This window comes from Hemitrygon akajei, chromosome 1 (assembly GCF_048418815.1).
Source record: "Hemitrygon akajei chromosome 1, sHemAka1.3, whole genome shotgun sequence".
In the NCBI taxonomy this organism is placed as follows: Eukaryota; Metazoa; Chordata; class Chondrichthyes; order Myliobatiformes; family Dasyatidae; genus Hemitrygon; species Hemitrygon akajei.
In genome coordinates this window covers 30,646,325-30,663,685 of record NC_133124.1, presented here as the reverse complement: position 1 = coordinate 30,663,685, position 17,361 = coordinate 30,646,325, and the positions used below count along the sequence as shown (strand labels likewise).

At 39.0% G+C, this 17,361-nt stretch overlaps 1 protein-coding gene and 1 long non-coding RNA gene across 2 annotated transcripts in view; one reads left to right on the top strand and one right to left on the bottom strand.

The window, feature by feature from the left end:
* pi15b (peptidase inhibitor 15b) overlaps positions 1 to 16,698 on the top strand; it is a 36,891-nt gene extending 20,193 nt beyond the window's left edge. The window contains exons 3-6 of the mRNA XM_073040270.1: positions 882 to 1,000; positions 4,502 to 4,634; positions 4,730 to 4,845; positions 9,766 to 16,698. Coding sequence (XP_072896371.1) covers positions 882 to 1,000; positions 4,502 to 4,634; positions 4,730 to 4,845; positions 9,766 to 9,901 — 504 coding nt within the window. The 3' untranslated portion in view covers positions 9,902 to 16,698. The remainder of the gene's footprint in view (positions 1 to 881; positions 1,001 to 4,501; positions 4,635 to 4,729; positions 4,846 to 9,765) is intronic.
* The window catches only part of LOC140725175 (uncharacterized), a 57,745-nt gene that overhangs the window by 17,123 nt on the left and 23,261 nt on the right, over positions 1 to 17,361 (bottom strand). The window contains exon 2 of the long non-coding RNA XR_012098286.1: positions 4,927 to 5,208. This is a non-coding gene — a long non-coding RNA (uncharacterized lncRNA). The remainder of the gene's footprint in view (positions 1 to 4,926; positions 5,209 to 17,361) is intronic.

Here is a 17,361-nt window from a genome sequence, read left to right as displayed (position 1 = left end):
TCTACATAGGGGAAAACATTACATAGAGCTTCAACATACATGCATCAATTCTAGTTTGTTTTGTGTATATAAACTACATTGATTAAATAAGGCCCTCCGTTGGTCGGGGTTGACCATTGATATAGCATCCTAACTGTTCATGTGACTCACAAGCCAGGGCAGTACAATATGGAGAGTGAGCTGTTGTCCATGCAGCAGACTCCCCCCTCTTCACATAGCTGATGAACACTAAGGAAGAGCAGAGACCGATACAGTTTGGCACCAGTGGCGTTGCAGGAGTTGCCAGTCAGTGTTGAACTCAATGTAGGGCTGCCTTAGGGATCCCAGCTCCATATTTTTCCTTGGGGTTTACTCCCAAAGACTCCCGCATGAGCGGGTATAGTTGCAAGGCAGCGGAGGTTTGAGATCAGAGTTTTCCTTCTCCTAGATGTGCTGCCAACCTCGGCCGGCAAGCTGAAGTGACTGGTTTTAAGGCACCAGTAACTTGCCTTTGTCTCTTCATCTGTCAGTAGAAATGGTTCCACCGGGCTTGGTAACTAAGTCACAAATGAAGGCCAGGAGCTGCTGTTGGTTATCGGAGGCTATTTGAGGTATAAGACATTGGGAGCATTTAATAGGTAGTGGAGCTTGCCCCCACTATGTCCTCCGGCTATGACACCCTTTAGATTATACCTTACATATTCAAAAGAAGGGTGCTCATTGGTGGAATATATCCTTTAGCCATAGTTTCTGAGCAGGAATAGTCAATTGAAATTTAAGCAAATATGAAATGTGAAATATTCTTGAGCCACGAGTGCAGTATATCATGTAATTGTTGGAAAATATGGCATACATCTTAGTTTATAATGCAAAGTGATTTTTTTCTTCTTACCTTAATACAGATATGGGATGAAAACCTTGCCAAATCTGCTGAATCTTGGGCTGCCACTTGTATATGGGATCATGGACCAAAATATTTACTGAGATTCCTTGGACAAAATCTTTCAGTTCGCTCCGGACGGTGAATGATTTTTTAGATTTGCTTATCTCTGTATCCTGAGTCATATCAACCAGGAGGATCTGTATTCCCATTCCCACTTGTGCTAATTTGCTGCTCTCAGCCAAGCAGTTACTGGTGAAATCACAGTTGATCTCAATCACCCAATAATAGGCAAGGGAAGAATCAATCAGGATACTAAGTTCCAGTGGTAGATATTGATAACTATGCATGCCATTTGAGGGCAGAATATGATTTAATTTCAGATCTGGAGACACAAGAGACTGCAGATGCTGGAGTCTGGAGGAATAAACAAAGAACTTAATGGATCGAGCAGCATCTGTGGGAGGAAAGGGATTTGTAATAACTCCTTGACTCATTGAGTTCTTACTGCAGATTTTTGCTGATTTCAGATCCTCCAGACCAAAGGTTCCTAATCTTTTTTATGCCATGGATCAATACCATTAAGCAAGGGGTCCATGGACCCCAGTTTGGGAACCCCTGCTCTAGTCAGTCTAGGATCCCACATGAGAAGATGAGGTTGTATAACATGAATTACAGAGTCAGAATTCTATGCCAGGAAGAAGTAGGCCAGACAGCATCTACGGAAAAGAGTACAGTTGATGCTTTGGGCCGAGATCCTTCATCAGGATTGGAGAAAAATTCCAAAACTTACAGCCCAAAACTTACAGTGATGTGATTCCTTTTCAAAAAAAAAAGGAAATAAAAATAGGGAATAAAATGATGCAGTAAGGTTTCTGTAATGGATTTAAGCTGCACCATGCAAACATATTCTAAGGAAAATGTACTAATAATTCACACTTGGTATGTTAGGTCTCTTGTATTGAAAAACTACAATGTTAGATTAAATTAACAGTTATAATGTGCTGGGTCCACTCATTGTCTAATTATCATCTTAGTATGATTGATCATTCCCTATCCACAAGGTTACAATTTCAAGTTTAGTTGTTATTCAACCATACATGAATACAGTTAAACGAAAAAGCTTAAAGCCAAGATACAAAGCACAATACCAACAGTCACACACAGCACAAGGCAGATATACAGTAGCACATAAGATATCGATAAAGTACAGTCACACAAAAATATATAGTACAAGACCCCAAGTCCATGAACGGTGCATGAGTCTGCAGTCAAATACAATACCACTGGTCTCCTGCGGATGAACACTGGGTGGGGGGTGGAGGGGTTGGCAGCACCAACTCCAACACCTCTCTCGTGGGAGGTTGCAAACAGGCAAAACCGCGGCTTGAGGCCTAGTCCTTGCTATCACCGAGGCAATGCAGCTACCCCGCCAACCGCCAATATATCAGTGAATCGGACTTGCAGCGTTCGTCATTAACAATGTCCAACAGGATCTTGTCATCCCAAGAAAAATGACTAAGATGATCACTCGCTGGTAGACTGCAAGTTGATCCCACCTGAGAATTTGACTTACACACACTTACTGGAGGAACTCGGCAAGGTAGGCAGCATCTGTGGAGGCAATAAATAAGCAGCATTTTGGGTTGAGACCCTTCTACTCTAATGCCGTATATAGAGATCTGAATTATTAGAGGTAAAGCTCTTCAGCTGAAAATGTTAAATCAGCATTCTTTTTTAAGTAATTCATAGCAATATGAAAGATTCTCTGAATCCATAGGAAGAAGATAGGGTATTATTTGGATTCCTGGTCTATATTCCTTTTTTCAGTGAATATTACCAAAGCATCTTTCATCTCAAGTCAAGTCAAGTTCATTGTCATTTAACTATATACATGTATACTGTCAAATGAAACAATGTTTCTCCAAACTAGAGTGTAGAGTAGTACACATAACATAACAACAATAGCTTATGTCAATAAGGATGAGATCTACAGATGATTCACACATAAGTAACAAACTAAAGTGCATCAATTAGATATTGTAATGTACAGAACAGATTAACCAGTGACACTTTGAATGCGATGTGGCAGGGAGTTCAGAAGCTTGATGGCCTGAGGGAAGACACAGTTTTCCATCCTGACCGTTCTTGTTTTTATGCATCAGAGTCTCCTGCCTGATGGTAGGAAGTCAAAGAGGAGGCTGGATGGATGGGTGGGACCCTTAATAATACTAAGGGCCCTGAGTATGCAGCGCTCCTGATAAACGTCCCCGATGGATGATAAGGAGACCCCTGTGATCCTCTCAGCTGTTCTCACAGTTCTTTGTGAGGACTTCCGGTCCGATGTTTGGCTGCTCCCATACCAGATGGAGATGCATCTTGTCAGGATGCTCTCAATGGTGCTCCTGGGGGGGGGGGGGGGGGGGGGGGAATAGCCTCACTTGCCTCAATCTGCTTAAGAAGTGGGGGCGCTCTTGTGCTTTCTTGTCCAGGGAGGTGATAGTAAGGGATCAGGTGAAGTTATCCGTGATGTGAACTCCCTGGAACTTGGTGCACTTAACTCTCTCTGTGGAGGAGCCATGTATTTGCAGAGGGGGATGGTTCGCCTGCACCTTCCTGAAGTCCCCAACGATTTCCTTGATCTTTTCCATGTTCAGACTTAGATTGTTCTCCTCAAACCAATCCATCAGCCGCTCTACTTCCTCTCTGTACTCCATCTCATAATAGTTGTCGATGACTGTTGTGTCATCCGCAAACTTGATGACACCATTTGAGCTGAATCCTGTGACACAGCCGCGTCTCAGCAGTGTGAACAGCAGTGGGAGAGCACACAGCCCTGGGGAGCACCGGTGCACAGTGAAATGGGACTAGAGGCGAGGCTGTGGGACAGAAAGATGCCAGGAAAAGGCCAGCAGCATCATGAAAGACCCCACCTACCCTGCTCATGGACAGCTTGTCCCAAGTGAAGAGGGTACACAGCATCCACGCCAGGACCACCAGACTCAAAAACAGTTACTTACCCCAAGCAGTCAGGTTGATCAACACCTCCACCGACTAACCTGCTAACCTACCCCTCCACAACCCCACCACCACTTCTTCATCATTTCCTGTCAGAATCGCCTGATGAACAGCTACTCCTGTACCTAGTTCCTTTATGTACTTACAATCAATCTATGTAGATAAGCTATTTTATGCATTTATATTTATTGTTTTCTTAGTATTGTGTTCTTCATGTTATTTTGTTTTTTGTGCTGCATCGGATCCAGAATAACAATTATATCATTCTCCTTTACACTTGATACGGATGGTGTCATGTAGCACCATGGTCCTGAAAAACGTTGTCTCATTTTTACTATGTACTGTACATAGCAGTTATGGTCGAAATGGCAATAAAAGTGACTTGACTTGACTTGAGTCCTGATGAATGGTCTTGGCCTGAAATATTGAATGTTTATTCTGCTCCATAGACACTGCTTGACCTGCTGAGTTCCTGCAGTATTCTGTGTGTGTTTCTCTTCATTTTATGTGATTGTCTATGAAATAGATTGGCGGATGAGTTAAACGCTAAATAAATGCAAGTGTTTAGTGCTTTGGCCTTACAGCAAACATCTAATAGCTTAAAATATTTATTATTCCGAGTAGCTATCGAAATATTCTACAGCTGGTAAAACCTTGGTATGATGAAGTGAAGGATTACAGATTTTCATATCCTCAAGACTGTAACCCCAGGTGTCCCCTGAAATGTTATGGACCAGTGTGCACTCACTACACCCAGGTAAAACCTTTTTGATATTTCATCAGACTTTTTATTAAAATGTCTCAAGAGTCTAAATCGCATAATAACTGAAAACAACGCTTGCTGTGTTTCAGATGGTTTGGGCAACTTCCAACCGAATAGGGTGTGCGATCAATACCTGCAACAACATGTATGTCTGGGGGTCCACTTGGAGACGGGCTTTTTACCTTGTATGCAACTATGCTCCAAAGTAAGTGCTCAGATTTACCCCAACTAATTGCATTTCATTTTTACCTATCTAATTAGTTGTATGTTCTGTACACTTACATACTTTATTTGATTCTTCTGTTTTTGTTGCTCCTCTCCGTGCCTTGTGGCGCATCGGGTGGCAACCTTGCCCTTTCTTTTGCACATGTCGGTTTTTTCTTTTACGAGGCTGAGCTGCTGGCTCGATGCTCAGCCCAGCACGGGTGGAAAGCGTTCAAGGAGCGGGCTGGATTCGAAGCCTGGCGCAGGTACCACCACGCCACCGGCAGGCTGAACTCCTTTGATATTAGCCGCCAAATTCATTCTGGGCTAACCTTTCCAGCTTTTCAATATTGGAAGTAACCTGCTGGAGAAATTAATAGAATGGTTAGGTTCTATATGGAGTGAAAACTATCTTCTGCCAGATCGCAATGGTGAAGTCGTCAAATTGCAAAATGGAGATCCAGAAGCCCAAACTATTCATCCGGAGACATGAACTTAAATATCACTGCAAGAGCTGGGAAAGTTTAAATAAAATAATGTCTGGAATAGAAATCTATTATTTGTAATGTTAACTATAAGACTTTTTAACAATAAAACACATCTAGTTCACTACTGGGAAAATGGACTAAGTGCAGCAGATGGAACTCAATGCAGAAAAACGTGAGGTGTTGCACTCCAGGGGTGGGGTAGAACTTACATAGTGAGTGGCAGAGCACAGAGGAGTGCAGTAGAACAAGTGGATGGAGGGATACACATCCTTAATTTCTTGAACTGAGGTTATAAAAATAGCTCTTAGCACATTGGCCTTCATAAGTCAAAGTACTGGGTACAGGCATTGGGATGTCAATTTAAGTTGTATAAGACATTGGTGAGGCCTAATTTGGAGTATTGTGTGCAGTTCTGGTCACCTACTTATGGGGACGATATCAGTAAAATTAAAAGGGTCCAGAGAAAATTTACAAGGATGTTGCCAGGTTTTGAGGAACCGAGTTATAGGGAAAAATTGAATGGGTGAGGACTTTATTCCTCAGAATGTAGAAGAATGAAGGTAGATTTGATAGAGGTATACAAAATTATGAGGGGCGTAGACAGGGTAAATGCAAGCAGGGTTTTTGCACTGAGGTGTTGAGACTAGAACTAGAGGTCATGGATTAAGGGTGAAAGGTGAGGTGTTAAAGAGGGAACTTCTTCACTCAGAGGGTTCGAGTAAGAGTGTGCAATTAACTGCCAGTGGAAGTAGTGGACACATATTCAATTTCAACAGTTAAGAGCAATTTGAAAAGGAACATGGATGAGAGGGATCTGGGTGCAGTCTGATGGGGTTCGGCAGATTGGTATGGACTAGATGGGCTGAAGGAACTGTTTCTGTACTGAAGTGTGCTACGACTATGACTACCAGCTAACATCAGGAACTTTCAGAAGCTCTCAAAAAGATGATAGCTTTGACAGATGTCATAGCAAGGAATGCGACTTAGAGGGCCAACAAACTTTGTTCACCTTGTTCTGGGCCTCCCAACGATAATGTTACATCGTGCAAGACTGCAGTCAAGGAGCGTGTGTGCAAGTAATGTGGAATAATGGTAAAAATGTGACTGTATGTTGGGAATAGGAATGGAGGGCAAGAGTGCTCGGTGTTGATAGTGCCTAAGTGACAGGAATGCTGTACAGTGAACAATGAGTGAGCCTAGGGACATAGTTGGCAGAAGGCAGCTTTGAGAATCTGCATTGATCTGACCATGTGTGAGGTCACTGAATGCCTTGCAGCAATTTCACTGAACCTTGTCACTTGGTGTTGACTTTGATAGCTGTTTCCTTCCACTGCTCTTTCTGTGTCCTTTACCAAGCCCTCTGGGGTTCTGAAAATCTGTGTGCCTCTTCTCACTGTTGTTCAGCGTTGGCTATCAAACACACTGATATGAGCCCTGGGATGACTTCTCACCATCTCTCCTTTAAGAGGTTCGGGCTGGCTTTAGTTTGTGTCGGCTTGAAGAGTTGCATAGCTACTCACGAAATGGTGGTGATGCAGTAGGAGAATAAAGACAGCAGTAAGCAGCAGCCAGCTGTCGAAACCACGTTAATAAGCAGTCTGTGTAAATTCCATGTGTGGTCCACACTGGATCAAAGGGCTTGTGTTAATTGCAAATTGCTATCCCACTGACAGTGATGTCCAAGTCAGCACCCAAGGTCCCTATTGAACAAGAATGATTTAGAGCAAGTTAGCAAATACTTTAATTAAAAACCTACTCTCAAATTAAATGTTAGATGTTTTTTCCTTACTCACACATTGAGCCATCATGAATTAGCTCTGGTACAATAGCTGTGAAATTTTTAGCAATGGAACTATTTCTCCTCTCATTTGGAAAGAAAATGTCTTAAAGAGCAGAGATTCCTAAGCAATTTATAAATGAAACACTTTTGCTCAATTTAATATAAATTATATCAAAATATGTCCAACAATTGTCAATGATTTGATAGCTAGTGTAATTAATCACACTGCTAAACACATTTTAAACACCTAAGAGCAAGTGTTACAAGGTATGCTTTCAGACCTGCTCTATTATCTTCCTTTGAATTCTCTAGACTAAAGTGTATTCAGGCAATAAAGTACCAGATTTCCATAAGGTCCATCAACTCAAAGCTTTCTGAAGCACACTTCTAAGGTCCCATCTTGAAAGGTTTAATATTACTGCCACATGTCATGAAATTTGTTAACTTTGCAGCAACAGTACAATGAAATACAAGATAAACATAGAAAAAGAACTGGATTAAAGTATACAGTGTCTATAAAAAGTATTCACCTCCCCCCCCCCCGGAAGTTTTCATGCTTTATTGTTTTACAACATTGAATCACAGTGGATTTAATTTGGCTTTTTTTGACACTGATCAACAGAAAAAGACTCTTTTGTGTCAAGGTGAAAACAGATCTCTACAAAGTGATATCAATTAATTACAAATATAAAACACAAAATAATTGAAGCATAAGTGTTCACCCCCTTCAAGTCTGTATTTAGTTGATGCACCTTTGGCAGCAATTACAGCCTCAAGTCTGTGTGGATAGGTCTCTATCAGCTTTGCACATCCGGACACTGCAATTTTTCCCTATTCTTCTTTACAAAACTGCTCAAGCTCTGTCAGATTGCTTGGGGATCATAAGTGAACAGCCCTTTTCAAGTCCAGCCACAAATTCTCAATTGGATTGAGGTCTGGACTCTGAGTTGGCCACTGCAGGATATTAACTTTGTTGTTTTAAAGCCATTCCTGTGCAGCTTTGGTTTAATGGTTGGGCTCATCATCTTGCTGGAAAACAAATCTTCTCCCAAATCACAGTTCTCATGCAGACCACATCAGGTTTTCCTCCAGGATTTCCCTGTACTTCGCTGCATTCACTTTACCCTCTGCCTTACAAGCCTTCCAGGACCTGTTGCAATTAAGTATCACCACAGCACGATGCAGCCACCACCATGCTTCACCGTAGGGATGGTGTGTTTTTGATAATGTGTGGTGTTTGGTCTAGTGGCCAAATAGCTCAATTTTGGTTTCATCAAGCCATAGAACCTTCATCCAGCCTACTTCAGAGCCTTCCACATGCCTTCTGGCAAACACTAGCTGAGATTTCATGTGAGAGTTTTTCAACAGTGGCTTTTTCTTTGCCATTCTCCCATAAAGCTGCAACCCGTGAAGCACCCGAGCAACAGATGTATGCACAGTTTCTCCCATTTCAGCTATTGAAGCTTGTAACTCCTCCAGTGTTGTCATAGGTCTCTTGCTGGTCTCTGTCACTAGTTCCCTTTTTGCACAGTCACTCAGTTTTTGAGGACAGCCTGCTCTAGGCAGATTTAGAGCTGTGCCATATTGATGATTGACTTAACTGTACTCTGAGGGATATTCAGTGACTTGGAAATTTTCTTGTATCCATCTTCTGACTTGTGCTTTTTAATAACCTTTTCGTGGAATTGCTTGGAGTATTCTTTTGTCTTCATGGTGTAGTTTGTTACCAGGATACTGAGTCACCAGCAGTTAAACCTTCCAAATACAGGAGTATTTTTACTACAATCAATTGAAACACCTTGACTGTACACAGGTGATCTCCATTTAACTAATTATGTGAATACTAAAGCCAATTGGCTGCACCAGAGATGATTTGGTGTGTCATATTAAAGAGGGTGAATACTTATGTATTCAATTATTTTATGTTTTATATTTGTAATTAATTTAGATCAGTTTATATAGATTAGTTTTCACTTTGACACGAAAGAATCATTTTCTGTTGATCAGTGTCAAAAGAGCCAAATTAAATCTATTTTGATTCAATGTTGTAAAACATTAAAACATGAAAATATATAGGTACTGCATATTGGTATATTAAACAGTTAATTTGAGATAAGCAGTCAAAAACAGAAACTAAAAAAAAGTAACAATGAGAAGAGTGCATGTCCTGGGTGGTGAGGTTCCTTGATGGTGGAAGCCGCTTTTCTGAGGCACCGCTCCTTGAAGATGTCTTGGATATTACAGAGGCCAATGCCCATGATGGAGCTGACTAATTTTACAACCCACTGCAGCTTACTACAGTCCTGTGCAGTAGCCCATACCAGCCAGTCAGAGTGCTCTGCATGGTATATCTGTAGTTTTTGTCTATTTTAGGTGACAAGCCAAATTTCCTCAAACTCCTGATGAAATATAGCCACAGCCTTGTCTTCATTATAGCTGCATATATTGGACCAGGTTAGATCCTCAGAGATATTGACACCCAGGAACTTGAAAATTGCTCCCTTTCTCTCTACTTCTATGAGGATTGATAGGTGTTCCTTCCTCTTTAGTCTTACAGCAGCATGTATTAATTACATTTTGCATATAAAGTTTTCTGTTAAACCTCTGTCAAAAAAGCATTGGAACTTCATAGCTTGTTTTACTATTTGTTTAGGGGAAACTGGATTGGAGAAGCACCGTATAAAGTTGGAATACCGTGCTCAGCCTGCCCACCCAGTTATGGAGGAACCTGCAACAACAATCAGTGCTTTCCACGAGTAACTTCAAACTACTTATACTGGTTCAAGTGATTTGTTTACAGAATACATTGCCAATGCCACAATAGGAACATTAGTTCCTCAAACCGAGTTACTAGTCAGCTGAAAAGACTTTGCAAAACATATTATATACCCATTATTATCACTGAAAAATTTACCATTTTACAGACATATTTAATATTATCATTTTACTGCTTTTAACTTTCACCGAGTTAGCTCATGGAAATGCAAAACTTTAGTATATCAACACAGGGCACTGTATTTATGAGGAGAAGCAGCATAAAACTTCAGAATATTGCTATGTTTTTATTTGCAGGTGAGAATAGAAAGCAGTATCCAGCTGGTTTTGTGCATAGATATGATGAAACATTACCGACTTGGAAAAGCAGTTTGTTATTTATCCATAATGGGTGTATTTAGGTTTATGCCTAGAATACTGTTAAAACTGGAGGGACAGTCAGATAAGCTAAGGGATTTGCTTGTAGAAAGCATTAATTAAAGCAATTGCAAATAATTTAATAAGCTCTGCTCTGGATAACGAGGGCAGTTTAGTTCTTAAAGCTTATGTGGTGCTAATCATTTATTTAAAATCCCTGCCAATCATGTCAGGCATAACTTCAAGGTACTTAGTTAAGATATTAAAATATAGAGAAACAAATAGGACAGTCATAAGGGTGCTATTGATCATAATGATCACATTTTGATCGCATATATTTTTCCATAACAGTTGGAATTTATAAACCGTAGCCCCAGGCAGCTCAGACACAAACACATCTGTTGCATCAGGTAGCACATGAGCAGGCTCTTGTGCCAAAAATAAGTAACATATCTGCAATATTTACAGGAGATTGCACTCACTTCATCCCACACAGTCAATGACTACATGTTTACTCTTCTTCCTCTGAGGACTCCAATCTATATCTTCATGAGGTCCTCAACATTTTGTTTCTTAAATAATTTTTGGCCCTTTGCTTTGATGGCATTTTCCCTCTAAACTAAACAAAGTATTATTTTCCTCGTGTCTTTAACATGGCAATACATCCACAGGCACGACAGAAGTCAGTGTCACATAATTACAGCACTTATGCCGATGCCACAGATAACTGCTTGGCTCCAAGAGGAGATGGTCATCAGTACTTCAATATCAAATTTGGTGGAATAGGATGTATGATTACATCAAAGGTCATGGGATATTTTCCAGACATACTGGAAATATACAAAAACTGAAGTGCAGGGAACACTCAGAAGTCATGAAGCATCTATGGAGAAATATGCATAGTCAATATTTGAAATTCGTTTGTAGTACTTCCTCTTTTTATTTCAAATCTCCAGCTTCTACCGTATTTTGAGTTTGTAATATTACAATAACAGATCAATATTCTATTTTTCTGCTTATTGCTCTTTGCTGCTTGGATTTACTTTTAAAAATCCACATTTATAATTAATATAAACTAGAGGAGAAATGAAGAAGTTTGCGGAAAGTGTAACAGTCTTAAATTGTTCAGTTATTAGGGCATTAGTAATTATGCACAATAAATCACAAATGGTGACCTTTTTACTAGGTAAACTCTGATTAGTCAATCATTTAGGTATTTTTATAAGTTAAACATGGTTCCAATTTGTGCCTTAAACAAAGAGGCCTGAATTTCATCCTTGGTTGTTCTGTATCTTTTTCAATATCGGTAATAGTAGCTCTGAAATTGTGGAATTTTTAGTGCAAACTACATTCAGTGCAATACAAGCTTTAGTGATTTTTTACGCAGATTCAGAACTGCAGACTCAGACTGCTGAAAGTTATAAATTAACTCCCTTACTAATCAAAATATTTTCATTGTGATATTTTGCCAGTCCATTATTTGCTGTATTCCAAGGTGATCAATGTTCAGCCTTTATCAAGGTCATTGTAAAACTTTTTAAAAAATCTATCTTTTTATTTATTAAGAAACCGACTACTATATTCTAATTCAACTAGCAAATGGTCCCGAAAAGCCATTCTAAGTCATTGCCATTTATTTAAAATGAATTTATTTCCCTTTAGAACAAACATGAGGAGGAATTTCTTTAGCCAGAAGATGGCGAATCAGTGGGATTAATTGTCACAGACAGCTGTGGGGGCCAAGTCAATGGGTATATTTAAAGCGGAAGTTGATAGATTCTTAATTAGTAAGGGCTTCAAGGATAATGGAGAAGGCAAATGAAGGAGGTTGAGAGCAATAATAAATCTGCTATGATCAAATGGCAGAGCAGTCTTGATAGGCAGTATAATTCTGCTCCTAAGTCTTATGGTCTAAAATTGGGTTAAACAGGGGTGGTGGACTGGACACTGATTAAAATGGTAATTTTTGTGACCAGCACCTTTTTGGTTATGTTAGTCAAACCATACCTTCTCAAATATGACAAGGAAAACTCTTTAAAATCATCTTTAATAACATCTATGACTTGGATTTTCCATTTGGTGTATTTGATAAACTGGCTTTCAAGAAACTAGCACAGTAAGTTAAGTAGCTTATGTTATCACTGCAAATTGTTATCCATAATTCTAAACAGCTGCTCAATTTTATCGCTTTATGGCAGAGTTTCCTACTTAGTGATATGCAAATTAATTTTAATGGATGTTCAAATGGAAAAAATTTCTCAAAATTACACAATTGGGTTTGAGAGCTTTTCTCCCTGTTCCTTGTTGTTATTTTGGTTAATTCTACTTAAAGTAACCTTCCTAAAGTAGGTGATGCAAGATGGGATGAATAATCTTAATGAGTAATTTGCATTTGTAATTTTCATGTCGCTGAAAAACATTTTAGAGGCAATATATTATCAATTTTCTGGAATATTAACGCTTGAAAGATCTTTGAGTGATCTGTTGTAAAGGAAGTCAAGGTGGTTATGGAAATAGCGGTCCACAGATTTGAAGTTTGTGGCTGTAACTAAGGACATCTGAGGGGAAGGTTGGTTGCCCTCACCTCCTTCTCAACACACACATGCACTCAGTGACCTTTCCCGCTACCCAGAAAGGTCTGACTGTTTAAAGTAAATTTGTTATCGAAGTACATATAGGGTCACTGTATAGAACCCTGAGATTCATTTTCTTCTGGGCATACACATTAAATCCAAAAACCATAATAGAATCAATGAAAGATTGGGCCAACAGGGTCCACAATCAGTAAACAAGGAAACACGGAACGCCTGGCTCAGAGTTGGGGGCCTCTTTCCAGAAATAGGGGTTCTTCATGACAATTCAGGTGGTTAACACAAAAAATATCAAAAATACATAACAAAAGAGAAACAAATTCAAGCTGATAAATGCAGAAAATGCCAAGAGAAACCAGAAACAATCCAATACATTACAGGATCCTGTAGCAGTTTAACTCAATCTGATTGCTTACACAGGCACAATCAAGTGAGATCCATCATTCACCAAAATCTTGCTCTAAGATATTAACTCATAAAAGACAACATACCTTACTACAAATACAAGCCTGATCCAGTTTCAGAGTCAGAGTCCAACAAATTATATTATGACTGATCCATTATTATGGATGGGACATTAGGTAATATAATAACTGTCTGGATATAATATTACAGAATAAACAAGCAAGACCAATTTACTTAATAGATTTATTTTATATATTTATGAGATACAACATAGAATAGGTCCTTCCAGTTTATCGAGCTACACCGCCAAGCAATACCCCGATTTAACCCTAGCCTAATCATAGGACAATTCACAATGACCAACCAACCGGTACGTCTTTGGACTGTGGGAGGAAACCCATGTGGTTACAGGGAGAATATACAAACTCTTTACAGGCAGCAGTGAGAAATGAATCCAGGTCAGCTGTACTGTAAATCACTACGTTACCATGCCATGATATAGCCATTCCAAACACACACACAGCATACGGAAATCAATAAGTAAAAAAACACCAGAAATATGCTGAAATAAAAGAGGAAATTGGAAGACTATGGAACATGAACAGGGTATACCCCTCGTCCCAATATTTACAACTGGTATCATTCCGAAGTCACTACACAATAACATTAAACAATTAGGGCTACACAGCAATATTTATGTAAATCTCCAGAAAGCCACAATACTAAACAACTCTAGAATAGTCTGCAAGTTCCTAGTGATTGAGAAATGAGCAATACCTCAGGATTTACCAGCTGAGAAAAATAAAAATACAACATAATAATAAGTACAGAAGCAATACATGTCACGAACATGAGATGACGAGTCCTTGAAAGTGAATCCATAGTTTGTTGGGGCCTTCTTCCCTGTGTAATTTATCCTGTCCTATTACATCTGGGCGGTTGTTGTGGACTCTCCTATCTCTAGTGATGTATCTGTGTACTCACATTCCACTGTTGAAGCTGAGATATGAAAAGTGTGGTGCACACCAGTTGACATAACTGCTATGTGCTCAGAGAAGTATGGGTCTCAGACATGGAAGCTATTTCAAGCTGGATCATGTACTGCACCTGAAATGCTGTTCACTGTTCATGATTGATCCTTCAATATATTTTAACTGCACAGTGACCGAAATATAAGTTTCCTGTGACTGAAATTCTAGGTAGGCAAGAAAGTTACCTAAGAAAAAGGAATAACAGCAAATTAAGAAGTCCTTTATACAGAAAAAAAATTGTTCTAAGTTTTATTTCATCATATAAATCTTCGAACACTTCATCCTTTTCTGGAGTGTTTAATTGTCACAGTACAGAATGGCATAAGGAACAAATACTCATTTGTTCAGTGAAAAGTCTCTTAGAAGCCTTGAAGCTTACAGGATGACTATTTTTCTGTAAAATCTGTACTGTTCTGTCAAGCACTGGCAAACCATAACAGAAACCCTCAGTGGAAAATCCATTCGCTGCTCCTTAGTTGTGAGAAATTCAGCTGTCCAGAGCAAGAATGAACAAAGTCACAGCAATCTCCTCTGTAGTTTCAAGCAAGAGAAATTCTCTGCCTAAAGTTTTGATGTACAGGTCTACAGATGATGTAAATCCACTGAAATTAGATTATAATTCTTTATAGTATCTGCTTGAGCCGCAAAAAGGAGCAGCACAGTGGAGCAACTAGTAGAGCTGTTTTCTCACAGCGATGTGGGTTCAATCCTAGCCTCTGGTTCTGTCTCTGTGGAGATTGCATGTTCTCCCTATGAGTGTGTGGGCTTCATTCAGGTGCTCTGCTTTACCTCCACATCCCAACAACATGTGGGTTGGTAGGTTATATGGCCACTGTAAACTACACTGACTCTGTAGGTAAGGTGTGGAATCAGGTGTGAGGAGGTGATGGCAATGTGGGGCAAGATTTTTTTTTAAATGAAATTAATTTAGGATTAGTTTAAGTGAATGATGTTCAGCATGGACTTGATGGGTCAAAACTACTGTACCTCTCTATGGCCATATGACATCAAAATGATGAAACCCAGTGTGAAAATGCTTTGAAACTTTGGTTTGGATTGTTAAAGTCATTTTGCCAATTTTATCCATTAAACCTATGGGCTTACTGTTGCAGCTTCTGGTGTCATTGGTTGTATCACACAACTATGATGGGGTGGGTTTAAACAACCTATGCTGCCTACCTAATAATCAAAGTCAAGTTTGCTGTTAGATGGAAAATTAGATGTAGGTATCGGTCGAAGAAAAACTTAATTGTCGCAACAATCAGAATGGAACACGTCCATCCTTCCTTACTGTGCTAACTGCAATTTTAAATTGAGAGCACCCAGGATATCTGATTGAAGCTAGCAGGTGCTTACAGAAATATACATCCTGAATTGAATTGACTTTCTTACTTACATCCTTCATATACATGAAGAGTAAAAATTTTTACGTTACGTGTCCATCTAAATGGCTCCCTCTAATGTAACGTTCACTCTTGGTGTGCACTGGGAAGGCCAATGTTTTATAATAAAGAACTGGCCTAGAACTGGAAGAGCAATAAGAGACTTAATACTTTCTTTAGTGTCTTTATGACAAAGAGGATCTTCAGTTGTCCCTGCTCTAAATTTCCCTCTTATGAATGGAATTTCAACAATTTTTGATGTCCCATATATTCAAAGAATTGTAGCACAACTTTCTTATTAAATCAATAAAATAAAATATTAGTGCTGTGCATTTAGTATTTAAAATGCTGTTTTAAAATATAAAATTAACAGCATTGGTATTTTAAAATAACATGTATTTCACCTTATGGTCAAGCTTAAAACTGCCTTAAATGTACACGTTTAGCTTGACAAAATCAAAATCTACAAAACCCTGTGGCAGAGGAACCAAAAACTCTTCTGCAACTATTCTATTTTTTTAAATGTTAGGGTTTTAAAGGTCCATTGAGGTCAACTTTGCTTCAGGCAATAGAAAATATAGTGGTAGAAGTTGAACATGCAGCCAATCTGATATCTCCCTATTTACATCACTGGCAATGTTAAAATTAGCCTTTTATCAGTAATTCCACAGCATAGTTGGAAAGCTATTTAATAAGCAAGAAAACGAGGCTTATTATCTGTTGGGTTAGTTAACTAAATTAAGCTTGTTGAAAAATAAATTGTTTGGAAAACTGAACAGCTTTCTATGCAGTATAAAACATAATTGATTAACTGTTTAATTTTACATTGCATTGTATTGTACCAAACCTACCAATAGTATTGAATCTGTGCTTAAAATAACTTTGTAAGATTGATACGTAAAATGTGCCGCCGTCGATTTGCCATCCACTTTGAAATCCACAAGCTACTATCAATTGAAAGTTGACTGTTTAAATAGTACAATAATAATTTTTCAACTGTGTTCCATGAGTGGTAAATAAAAATTGATGAAAAACTTTTTCTAGATTTCATTGTTCGAAATGTCATTCATAGCTGTGAGTAAATTCTAATAGATCACCCCAGGTATTTGTAAGAAAAATTGAACATCTTAGGCAAATTTTAAACATCTTTAGCAGATAATCAGTTGGTGGTATTATATCAATCACTTGTTACACATTGCAAAAGATTTTCTTCTCTATTGTTTTGAAGAGAAAGGAAAATTGATCTGGGCGTAAAGTTTTTGGCAACCATTCCCTCAGATAGCTATTGTGCTTGGTAGCTTGTTTTTATCATCATTCCCTCATCCTCTTTGTTTTTCTTTTCACTTCTGTTTTGTTGTTTCCCTGTTACATTTTTCTCTTTCCCTTTACTTAATCTGCAATCTACACTTCATTCTGCAAAGTGATATGACAATTGGCTAGGAATTGAAGCAAGGGGAGGCTGATTTACTACTGCAATTCTGCCCATTTCCCAATTCCAGTGGTGCTCAACTTACATGGACAGCCTTCTGCAGGGATCATGGCAAAGGCTGCAGATGCTGGAAATCTGGAGCAACACAGAAAATGCAGGAGGAACTCAGTGTTCTTCCAGGTACCTCCAGGTAGCATCTATAGAGGGAAATGGATGCTCAAAGTTTCGGGAATAAGTAACTTTCTCATTAGTGTAACCAACAGGGTCCAACTGTCCAAT